We start from the raw sequence: 12,500 nt of genomic DNA on the forward strand, positions 1-12,500 counted from the left end.
CTGTTTATCAGATAAATGTGACCCAAATTGATCAAATCAACCAAGAAGGGACCTGTCAGGGAATCATTGCTCTAAACATAAAAACCTAGAAAAGGCATATTACATGCTACCCAGCAATATATAGTTACAAACATGTGAAGAGACAAACAAAAAAAGACACTTTTTTCCCTGCATGTGATTTGATGTGTACTCATACGACACCTTTACTGAAGGGAAACGGTGTCTCTTTTCCTAAAGAAATATTTCTAAAATGCCAAACAAACCTGAGAAATTGTGGCATCAAACATTTTTGCAGCTTCATTGCTTGTTGTTGACAAAGGAAGGCCCTCCTTTCTCCAAGCCTATGAAATATTTAATTTTAATACACCAAAGCGTTGAAGGAATACCCCATATGAATTATTATATTTTTTTCTTTTAATAAATACTTAAAACTGTTGTTCCGCTTCTTATCAAAATCACTTCACGGTTTGGATAAAAACACCTTGTCGTCGCTGCAGTCTGCCGCCAAGAACCGGCTTTTGGTTAAGAAATTTTAAACAATTAAGCTTTATTACTAAAGTATTATTACTTTAGTAATACCTAAAACTTAATTTTCCGCTGAGTCAGATCAAAGAGTCAGAGCTTTTTATATTGGTTCATATGCAGTTATTTTCGATCGTACAGTGTTTTCCAAATCCGTAAACAGAAATGGCTAAAATGTTATTACTTACATCGACATCTCTCCAATTACTGTGCATGTTAGCCGTCTTATCAACAAATATTATTTCGTGCCGATCAGGGTAATGCGACACGCGCACGATGACAACGGCCTGTCACGCAACTCCACACAACGGGTGCACCAGGGCCCGCCGGGTTGCTTCTCTCCACTTCCGGTAAAAACAGTTTTCGTCCCTTCTGCGCACGCTTAGTCAGGGAAAGTAAAAGGTTCTCGAAAATGAAGACATAATGGAAGATCCTTCTATCTATCAATGTCGAGGAAAGACACGGCTTTTTTGCCTACAGGTGAGGTTACGTCAATTTCCTCTCGTTTAATGTAATGCAAAATGTCTGCAGTATATCATTCAGATTTGAATCATCTGTGATGTTACCCAGCTTGGCAGCTTTCCTTGATCTGTCTTTCCAGCGAGAAGGAAACCTCTGCACCGATTCAATTCTTCACCGGTTTTGAAACCTGCCATAACCATTTTGAAATTTAAGACCAACTGCCCAATAGCAGAAGAGACGAAGGGACGTTTCATTGACGTCACATCGCCCATGCGTGACAGAACATTGGGGAGATTGTGCAGAGGTTTCCATTCCTTCTTGCTAGAGAATGGAAAATATTAATCAAGGAAACTCCTGCCAAGTAAGGTATATATTATGGAATTTATGCCATTAGTTTATGATATTATCTAGTTTTAGAACAGGTGTAACAATTGACAACAAACTCAGCTGGAATTGTCCCTCGAAAAACTAACCAAAAAGATCACTTCTGGAATCAGTGCCATGAAACGTGTTAGGCTCCTGGTTCCTCATGATCAGGCAACCTTAACATCTTATATACAATGTATATACCAAGCTTTATAATACGACCTCACTTTGACTACGTACTGTAGTACTGTCTGAGTACCTTTACAAGACAACCTGCAAATACTGCAGAATATAGCAGCCCGTGTTTTAACGTTCTCTAACTATGACGATGATGCTGACCAATTCCTGGAAATTCTGGCGTGGAAAAATCTTGATTGCTAGCAAAACATACAAAAGGCTGCCATAGTATTCAAAATTAATACACAAAAATTTGGTTTTATCAACAGAGTTGATAATGTAAATTGGCCACCATACAGAGATTCTAAAAGCTGACATTTCGAGCGTTAGCCTTTCATCAGAGCAAATTGAATTTGGATTCGCTCTGATGAAGGGCTAACGCTCGAAACATCAGCTTTTAGAATCTCTGTACGGTGGCCAATTTACATTATTAACTCATCAACGCAGCACCACAGTTTCTTTAGAAACTACCCCCTTCATTCAAAATTAATGCCCACATGGGTTAGCTCCAGAGTACTTAGCATCAAAATTTTCTGAAATCAATGTAAGCTACAATTTGAGGGACTTGGAGAACAAACTTAATAATTATTTTAGATTGCCATGCACAGATTATTTCAAAAATAGTTTTAGTTATAGTGGTGCCGCACTGTGGAATAGCCTTCCTTGCGACGCTAGGTGCACAGAATCTTTCAGGTCATTCAAATGCACAATCAGCAGCTCTATAAGGCATGGCGTTCATGGAAAGCAGCTTTTAAATATAGTGTAGTTCATAGTTTTTAAATTATAGTTGTGTGGTTGTAGTTTTGATCTTTCTGTTAATAGTTGATGAATCAGCCATGGTTAATAAAGTTTCATTCATTCATTCATTCATTCAGACCCAATCTGATTGGCCCCATTATTTGGCAGGACCTGTTCTAAGTTGTTGGCCCCATCACAAGTGCACATGGATACTTATGTAAGCTGTCTTTTTCTTTCCACAACTCACTTGCCTCGAGGCATGGCACTGCAAAAGGAGAGATCTTGTTGAGAAAGTTAGAGATTTCAGACGACAAAATAAATCTCAGCTTACCACGAGCCTAATGCAGAAGAGGAAAGCTTGGAAATCAATGTGATCTAAACTCAAGGTGCGTCTTATAGGCAAATATCTTTGTGCAACCAAACTCATGCAGGGATGGTTTTTTGCTGCCATCTTGTATGTTATACTCATCCCAGTCTTCCCTTACCGTGATTCCAAAATGGTGGCCTCACACCCATGTTCAGGATGGCCCTCAATTCTTAGCATTGTGCAAAAAAAACACCTACAAGAAAGTACTAAGAACAGCAGGATTTAAAGGTTTTTCTCTAAATTCTAGTTGAATTTCCTTCTGCCATCGTGCTTGACTATGATCTTCAGTTGAGACAGCATATAACCCTTTCACCCTTAAACCGGCCTAAAGCCGCCATACTTAGTATTTTACTCTGTCTGATGCCAGAGTAAGTTACTCTGTCTAACACCAGACGATTTTACTCGTCAATGGGGAACCCCCATTGACAAAATCAAAAATCACAGTGACAAAAATAAAAAGGTCAACTTTGATTTGTCCTTTCGCCCGTTGCCAAGCAACAAGCGAGTTGTATTCTATCCTTCTGCATGGGAGCATCACTCCTTTCCATCCATTCATGCATTTGCTTTGAACAGACATCTTAATGGGTCATTAAGCTAGCAATTCTCTATTTGAGATGCATCTTATAACCGAATATTTTAATGAGATATTCAGTTTGTGACAATTAAAATGCCATCAAGTTTGAAAGTTAAAGTTGTGTCTTAATGAACCAAGTGCACCTTGTATCCTAAAAATTATGGTAATACTGTAAAGTAATGGGATAAGGCCAATTGAAAGTGATTGACACTTCTGGGTTCTTCTCTTTACAGTTTGGATGTAAATAATATGGCATCCTGTGAAGTAAATTCAAACAAGAACTGCAATCGCGTGACTGTGTCACCCAAGATGTGTTCCTTCGCAGTAGGGAATGAGCAGGCAGAGGCGAGTTCATTCAGATTAACTTCACATGTAGCACATAAAACTTGTTTTATTCTGTGATTTTTACAGATGAGATAATTTGACGTCTAAAGCTTTCTTTGCTTTAGGTAGTTGACGAGGCCATCTGCAAATTTCATGTGACCTGTTTTTCCTAAACACGATGATTCAGCTCATTTTATCCTATCAGTTTTCCAGAAATTAAATTATACACTCAGAGACTTGCAATATACAAGTCTCAAAATTCCAGCCTTGCTAATTTGTTCTCCCTCATTCTACCTAAGTAAGTTCAAGAATCTATTATTAAACTTAATGCATAATTACAGTATTTAAAATCCCTCTGGAGGGCAAATGCTTCCTTTGCTGCTTAAGTATGAAATGCTCGAGCTTTGAAATGGTCATAAAATCTTGACCTTACTCAGGTGGTATTTCTCTGAAAATTTCCATTCTAGCTAAAGGGAACAGGATCTTTTAAATTCTGGAATTCTTTTAGTCCACTCTTAGAGATTACCAATTAAATGTAACAGTCGTGTGACCATTGTGTTGCAAAGGCCTATGACACAGTTTAGCTACAGTTCAAAGTTCAAGAGTTGATAGGTTAATTAATTGGTTTTCAAGGTATGACACTATGCACTTATCCCATGTAAGGTGTCCAGATTTGAGGATCTAAGAAATCCTGAGACTCCTGGGCTTTGAAATCGAGAACACCCAGTTCTAGTAATGTAGAATGCTGCCAGCCAATTTCAGAATCCATATCTGAGTACCTGGAATCAAGCATGCACAGCATAGAATCCAATGTCCAAGACTGAGTGAAACTACCTTGCATGGGATCAGGGGCACCCAACGTCAATTTTTCGGTAAATATCTGTTCGGAAGACGATTTGAGATCTAGAATTTTCGGAACATTTCTTGTAAAATTTCTTGCTTGCCTGCCTCTCCTAGGATTTTTGACCATCGGAAAAATTGTATAATTGCCCATTTTTAAGGGATTTTTTCCCTTAAAAGGTCGCTTAGAATTTTCGGGAGCCTTTTTTCTGGCTGAAATTTTCGAAAAGGTAAGTTTTGATCCCTATAATTTTCGGATCACTAGACTTTCAGCTAGGAAATCCGAACAGATGAAAACTTTTTAGGGGATAAAAATATGTCTATATCTACCGTTTAAATACTAAAATACGTTTCACAATGCTATGTTCAAGTGATTTTGAACTATATTCTCGTTGGGTGCCCCTGTGGGATGGTACACAAAATATGTCTAATCCTAGAGCATACAAGCAGTGAAAACTAGATCGTGTTCAACTTTAAATTTGACTGTTCTTTCAGTTTGGGAATCTATGGAGTTGGAAGAGACAATGTAGGGACGCACAGACTGACGCAAGCAGCACACCCTCCTCCTGCAGCCATAAAACATCCAGTTGCAGCTAGGAGTCCAAATATACCAGTTGCTGCCCCAAGGGGAAGACCTGCCAGAAAAAAAAAGATGGTAGGGACCAGACATTAAGTACTTTGTCATAATTTATATTAAGTGCTTTGTTATATATTGTATATTACTGTTGTATTCAGTGCAGGCAACAACTGCAGAATTGTATCCCAGTTGGGATACATTCGAATTTGATCAGGGGCACATGACCAAGAATCAACCAATCATAGTGCTCGTTTTGTTGAGTGAAAGTCTAGGTATAAAAAAATTGATTTTCTTGATAATTATAACAACAGCATAGTTAAGCATCATAAGGATTATCCAGGCCTTAGGCAAACCCCTGTATTTTCAAATAATTTAAAGTTATTGTCTTTTGAAGAGTGAAGCAGTTGACAGATCGTATGTGTCTCCTTATAGTGACTGCCTTATGAAACACGAAGCACGATATTTTAAGCAATCAGCTTGCTTTATTTTAAATCAGTGCCGATTTTAATGCGTGATGTCTTCAATAACTCATCATCCTTTAATATATCTAATCTTTTCAATTCTACGAGCAAAATACATGTGTACAACACAAGATATTCTTCCGCCGATAATCTCTACGCTAAATATTCCAGGTTAACCCGTCAAATCAAATCTTTTTCTAGACTTGGCGCAATAATATGGAATAGTATCCCTCCAGACCTGAGGAAATTACCCAAGTCATGCTTTAAGAATAAAATGCTAGAGTACTTATTTCAAATTCTAAAAAAGGAGGAGGATTATGTTGGCATACCAACTATTACGTCACAATAAACGAAAACTAATGTAAATCAATATTTAACAATTATTCGCCGAAGGGGAGGTGAATATCGGTGAATAAAAACCGAGATGAAGTTGAGGTTTTTATTCACCAATATTCACCGAGCCTGAGGTGAATAATTGTTTTAGTGTAATTACATAGGTGATTAATAAAAAAATATGTATTTTCTTTAAAGCAATTAATTTCTTCGTCTGTCACTTCGACAAAACGGCTGTGGCATAATTTTTGAAAAAACCACTTAGGTGATTATCGCGCAATAATCACCTCAAGGGAAACTAATCAGCGCAGAGCGTTTTCAATAATCACCTATGTAATTATTATACCAAAAAATAATATCTGTATGACAATAAAACATACGTTCATAAGGAACATTCGTTTTTAAAAATGTATAATATGTAATTGCATTCATCTCTCACTCTGTCCGCCTAGATTAGCTCTTGCAAGAGCGAGTTTCAATCGAGTGTCGTAAAACCAAAACCAAAGTAATTACTTTGGCCAATCAAAAAGGACGGAGACAATCCAGTAAACCAATCAAAACTCGAAATAATTTTACGTAGCCGACACAAAGCGTGGGAAAATGTGCACGCGCGAGCTACGATTGGTTTTGGTTTCACTTCTGATTGGTTAAAAAAAGTGGCGCGAGAACTTTGAACCAATCACTGAGTGAAGTAGATGCAAAACCATAGCAATTCGCTAATTACTTTTGGCATTCAATTGAAAACCACTCTATTTGCGGGTAAGAGTGATTCTTTTGTAATAGCTAAAGTAATAATAAACTTGAACTTGAAGGAAAGGAAGCAACGGAAGGAAAATAACTTTATTTGAGTGTCTAGTCGTTCTAGCGCTGGAGCACTGATTGGGTACACTGTAAACTGAAATTAACAATCAGCGCAAATCAAGTCAAATGATTATTAGTTACTTAAGCCCCTGACAATGAACTAATCTTAAAACCATACATTGTATATTTAACTTACAAACAGCTGAAGCAGAAGCACAGGCGGTGCCACAACAGGCCAAGATGCAAGTTGCTGTTGCTGCAGGGCCCGTCTCTACAGTGGGTGTATTGCACAAGTTAAACAGCACCATGAGGGACACAAAGATGGTGATGGAATTAATGGTAAAGATCTTCATCACTTCTTGTTGTTAACAAAGGAACTGGTGAAAAATGTAACGCTTAGTCAAACATTATGTCATTTGGAGCAACTACAGAATACTCAAATTACAGACCCATTTTTTGAAGAAGTGTCCGCGGCTCGTCAGTAAAATTCAATGTTAAAAAACGTGTAAGGTATCTTTGAGGGGCTCGACGGATCGTCAGTCTTGCCTAGCGAGCAGCCGAGCCGCAGAAGAAATACTTGTTTCAGATATTAGCGAGTTTATGCAATGGCGACGGAAACAGTGGAACACGGCAACACCACAAAAACTGTCTTAACGCAACCAGTTCCAACGACTTGAGACTTTTTTTTTTATTCTGAAAGATTGGTTCGTGTTACAACCGGAGGGCCAAAAATCACAGTGACAAAAATAAAAAGGTCAACTTTGATTTGTCCCTTCGCCCGTTGCCAAGCAACAAGCAAGTTGTATTCTATCCTTCTGCATTGGAGCTTCACTCCTTTCCATCCACTCATGCATTTGCTTTGAACAGACATCTTCTTGCTTTCTTGGTCATAACAACCACCTTTTTACAACATCGGGTGAAATCGCGCTGCTTTCTCATTTCACAGCGAAAACAATAGCTTTTGGTTTATAAATTAGGAAAAAATAATCGCACTGCAAAAGTGATAGAGCGACTTTCGTGTGACCTTAAAAAAAAACGTAAAAACAGCACTTAAACAAAAATGCAGAACATTTAATTGGCTTATCGAACACAAACAAACGAGCGCGGATTTTCATTGGCTAAGCGAACTCGGGTGAAAAACAACGTCATCTCTTGATGTGATTGGGCAATAGAACTGTTTACTGCCCATATTAGTAATTTCCTTGGTGGGAAGGAGGAGAAGCTTTGGTTTAATCTTGCCAAGCATTGGTCCATGAAACAAATTGCGGACACTTTTTCAAGGTCATGCGAAAGTCGCTCTACTCATTTTAGTTCCTTTCCTGTACTCTGTAAAACGACTACGTGATCTAACCTTGGAAATTTTAAGGTTTCGACAACAACATGGGCACGTAAAAATGAATCACTCTTTATCAATACTTCAATGGCGTTCGAACCAATACCGTGTAGAATACTTTTCCCACAATGTGAATGAGATGAAATAATTGCAAAATACTAAATGAGACAGCGCAGAGTTGCACGTGTACTTTGAACGGACGTTTTTCCCTACCGTAGCCGCCGTCACTGTTGTAACTTAACTGCGGCAGGCTGCTATGTATCAGCATAAAATTACAACACAAAACACGCGAATGCAGCGTATTAGGCAGACTGAAACTTTGAGCTTACCTGCAGAACTGTATATGCAAGAATATAGCAATTTATCCAGCCTTCCTTCTGCTTTCCTGGGCAATTTAAGTTGCATATTCGAAAGAGCGTTCTTTATATAATGAAAAGCAAACGAGGGACTTTTCCCCCACAGTCCGTCAATACCTTTCGATGTATAAACAAGCGAATGTTGTTTATGTTGTTTTCTTTGCAAATACGGAAATGACACAATGTTTTTCTTAGAACCGGAAGCACGAGGGAATTTTCTCACCATTGGGAACCATAGGTGAAAGGGGAATATCATGGACTCGGAGCAACAACATACACTTTGTCCTTGCGTTTTGTTCCTTTCCTTCCTTTTTTTTTTTATTTTATTTTACGGTGGTTTGCGATTTCTGTGGACTTCGGTTCTTTCGCTTGTGCCTTTGTTATCATTGAAAACTAAGATTTTATAAGAGTATTGGTTTTCTATGGGCGGATCACGAGTGGTGGGTTCAGGCTTAGGTAGGTTTCAGAATTCGAAGAAAAGGGGAATTTTTTTTCCATACTACCGGAAGTATAGCATCCCACGCAGACGTCCTTTGGACTTCGTCACGTGTTCGTCCCACACGGTCTGTGTGGGAGGCTACTGGAAATATCGCGGAGTCCGATAATATCACTTCAGACCAGGCCATTATTATGTCGGTAAAGCCCCGCGAAATAATCGCTTCCGGTACACGTCACCACCTGCATTAGTCGCGTAACTCAAGAAAAGATAATTACAACAGATTTGGCGTGACAGCCTGGGGCCGGTTGCTCGAAGCCTGGTTAGTGCTAACCGTTGGTTACGAGGTATCAAAACCTATAGGTTTCCGTGGTATTTAACGCTGATTAGCGCTAACCATGCTTCGAGCAACCCAGGCCTGGCTGTTAATAATATGACAAGACGTGTTTATTCAGGAGTGATAGGCATCAGGGGTGGCTTAAATTCTACGAAAAGCAGTGTGCAATCCCACGCAATCGGGGAATTTTTTTCCGTGCCTTTAGACATATCGAGGTGTATCAATTTTCACAGGTACGCTATCACTTCAGATGCCGCAATTATATTGGGAAGAATCCCTCTGGCGAATGACATGATCAAAGCTACAATCGCAACCCTCTGCCGAAGATGACAAAGTACTAAATGCACGTACAGAATAGGTTAAAAAGAAAGCTAAAACAAAATGAAAAGGGTGAATAGGGGAACCGAAACATTCTGAGATTTTGATGAGCGTTTGACTGAACCGTTCACGGAACTTAAGATCCGAGATTGCGTGACATGCTAGGGAAATGTCTGCTTGCGACAGAGAGGACGATCGCTTCTGTGTCTCTCACCAACTTAATCAAGGAGTGAGGTGTGGACGGGTTGAATTTTGGGAAAGAAGGGGTTTTCCCCATGATCGCTGACCATTAAAGCCAAAACCTTGGTCACCATTCCAAGGAAATGGAGCCAAGGAAACTAATTCCTTTGCATAAATAGCCAATCAACGTGAAAATGTAAGCCGATATCTATGTAATACTATATTGTAGCCTCTCTTGTATTGTAGTTATTTAACCCAGATAAGACTAGTGACCTAATGCGTTGGTGGTACTTTCCTTTTCCCTTGCTGCGACACAAGATCGCAAAGAGATAACTCTGGAGAAAGGAGAACTTATTCAACTCTGAATCAAAACATGAATGGCGATGATTTAGGAGCTTCTGAAAGGAGTCTGGAAAAAAGGGATTTTGAAAGTGCATTAAAAAAGACACGAACCAACCTCATTCCTGAGGAGTTTAAAGCTCGAAGAAGCAAAGGTAAAGGTACACGTTATTTAACGTCGGAAGTTCCTTTACTCTCTAGAGAGTACTCTCCCAGGAAGCCGACGGTGCGCTCATTTTTAATTACCCACCTCTTTCCATCAGTGCTCCGTTTTAAGGGTATTTAAGCTACTTTGGCTACACTGAAAGGAAAGAAGTCGAAACAAGAATGTGAAATCCAGGGATCGAACTCGGGACCTCTTGCACCAAGGCCGCGCACTAACCAACTGTGCCACCCCTGCTCAGGGAGCACTAACGTAGGGAAATTACTCATTAATATATTATCTTTTTTTTTTTTTTCTAAAAACCCAGCATCAGAATCTGCAGGGGTGGGGAGCTGTAAAGCTAGCAAAATATTAACGCAGAGAGAAGTGCGGCAAAGAACCAAATATAACAGTCCCATAAAAAAAGGAAAAATTTGCGGCCAGAAGCAAGAAGCCAAAACAGGTTACAGCACGCGGAATGAAGAATTAGAAATTTGGCCCAGATGCCATGCTAGAATCTCGTTGTTAGGCAATGTTGTTTAGTGAGGCATATCAAGGTTTTGTTGTCTGTTACTCTCCTCCCCTAAGGCCGCTTTGTCACGATCCGTCGTCTTTTCTGTCGTCCACAAAACTCACTTCCGCCTCTTTTGCACCCTAAGGCGGAAATCAAAAACATTTGGATCTCTCTCAATATCGTCCCCAGAGCCTACGTTACCGTTGTCCAGCGGAACGTATCCTTGGTGCTGACCAAAAGGATCGTAGCCTCTAGAAACGAGATAGGATCTCGCCATTATAAAAATGTTGATGTGTTTAGATGAGAGGCATGCTACACGCTCTACAAACTATGCATGCAAACACCAAGGGAAAAGTTATATCTCCTGATGATGAAATTGATTTGTTTGAAATAACAGCAGGGATACTGCGAGGAGACACATTGGCCCTCTTCATATTCATCATTGTGCTTGACTGCGCACTCAGACAAGGTCAGACAAGCTATAGAAGGCAAGGAAGAAGAATTGGGATTCACACCAACACCAAGAAGATCAAGAGGACATCTCACAGATCTTGATTTCGCAGATGATATTGCTCTACTCTCAGATAAAATTCAACAAGCACAAGAACTACTATTCAGAGTTGAAAGATCATTCAAGAAAGTTGGACTAAGTTTGAATGCTAAGAAGACCAGGTATCTAGCTTATAACATCGAAGATTCAGAGCCTCTTCACACTGAGGCTGGAGTAGCCCTTGAAAGAAATAATGATTTCAACTATCTCGGATCACGGGTGGATAGCACAGAGAAAGATATCAAGATACTCAAGGCGCAAGCATGGAAAGTCTTAAATGGCATGAGTAAGATCTGGAACTCTGGTATGTCATGAAACCTCAAGATCAGATTGTTCATTGCTATGATTGAATCAATCCTGTTATGGCTGTACTGTGAGAGGTGGTCGTTAACTGAAGCTCAAGAAAGATCATTGGTTGGTACATATACACGCAAGTTAAGAAGTGTCAAAGATTTACTGGTCATCACATGTAAGTAATGAAGAGTTATACATGATGGAGAAATGCCCCATGTAAGCAACAAGATCGCTTCCAGAAGAATACAACTAGCGGGACACTCGGTTATAGACACCCTGAGCTCAGCACCCAGCGCTTAGTGTCATGGACAACGAGGGAGAGGCAGGCCCAAGCATGACTACATCGCAACGCTTAAAATGCTGCTATGATCAAATAATTCACTTCTCTTTTTCCTTCAGATTTTGAAAGCGTGTTTGCTTGACGCCCAACTGGCAAAATTTTGAGCTTGCGAATTTTATTCAAAGGCTTTTTTTCTTTGGTGCAGGTTTTGGATTTCACGGTCCGCCGTTACTCACGTTCAAGACTAACCGATTGGACCTCGGAGGGTTGGATAGAGTATAAGATGACTTCAAAGACTCACTCGCTAAAATTTGCAGCATTTTAACGCCGTTTATTATACATGCAAAACACGAGTTTAAAAGTCTGAAAGCTCGAAACTTCCGTGCTGCGTATTAATATAGGAGCGTGCACATGCATTGCATTTTTAAACTAGTGAGTCTTTGGCGTCATCTTATTCTCGATCCAATACAAATACAACGGAAAAGTAGAATTGATTTTTGGTCATAGTAGCAGTTTAAGAGGGACACAAGAACATCAAGTGTCAATGAGACATCTTGTTTGAGGAAGCAGCGTGAAGTCTGGATAAGCCATGTGTTCGTGCGCCTACGGGCGACGAAGTGAGTGAGCGAGATGAGGGGAGGGGGGGGGGGGGGTGGTGGTGGGTTAGGGCAAACCCTAACCCAAGGCCTTGGTTGCTGGGATGGAAAATTGGGGACTTTCAGTAACGATCTCAGACGTCCGTGGACAAGGGCCTTTTTTCAGCCCACTTCACGGACTGTTGATTTCAGTCTGCGGTTGAAAAGTTCTGATCACGTGATAACATTTTTATGGCTCTGCGGTTTTGAAAATACCGACCACGTGGCTGTAGTCCTTCGCTCT

At 39.9% G+C, this 12,500-nt stretch overlaps 2 protein-coding genes and 1 long non-coding RNA gene across 5 annotated transcripts in view; 2 read left to right on the top strand and 1 right to left on the bottom strand.

Moving 5' to 3' along the window:
- Positions 1–838, bottom strand: part of LOC138003554 (tetratricopeptide repeat protein 38-like) — a 20,612-nt gene extending 19,774 nt beyond the window's left edge. Inside the window, exons 1-2 of the mRNA XM_068849671.1 lie at positions 711–838; positions 264–341 (exon numbers count right to left, since the gene is read on the bottom strand). Of these exons, the coding sequence (XP_068705772.1) occupies positions 264–341; positions 711–737 (105 nt within the window). The 5' untranslated portion in view covers positions 738–838. The remainder of the gene's footprint in view (positions 1–263; positions 342–710) is intronic.
- Positions 839–905: 67 nt separating this feature from the next.
- On the top strand, positions 906–6,882 carry LOC138003555 (uncharacterized). Of its 3 annotated transcripts, none has more exons than XR_011123603.1 (5): positions 919–1,002; positions 1,124–1,350; positions 2,403–2,651; positions 3,440–5,025; positions 6,745–6,882. It is a non-coding gene; the product is annotated as an uncharacterized lncRNA (long non-coding RNA). The 3 variants fall into 3 exon arrangements; XR_011123604.1 differs by having other exon boundaries at positions 1,124–1,345; XR_011123605.1 differs by lacking the exon at positions 1,124–1,350 and having other exon boundaries at positions 906–1,002.
- A 2,943-nt stretch (positions 6,883–9,825) lies between these two features.
- The window catches only part of LOC138003556 (uncharacterized), a 34,534-nt gene continuing 31,859 nt past the window's right edge, over positions 9,826–12,500 (top strand). Inside the window, exons 1-2 of the mRNA XM_068849672.1 lie at positions 9,826–9,996; positions 10,895–11,516. The gene's annotated coding sequence lies outside the window, so the exon portion shown is untranslated. The remainder of the gene's footprint in view (positions 9,997–10,894; positions 11,517–12,500) is intronic.

This window comes from Montipora foliosa, chromosome 5 (genome assembly GCF_036669935.1).
Source record: "Montipora foliosa isolate CH-2021 chromosome 5, ASM3666993v2, whole genome shotgun sequence".
NCBI lineage: Eukaryota > Metazoa > Cnidaria > Anthozoa > Scleractinia > Acroporidae > Montipora > Montipora foliosa.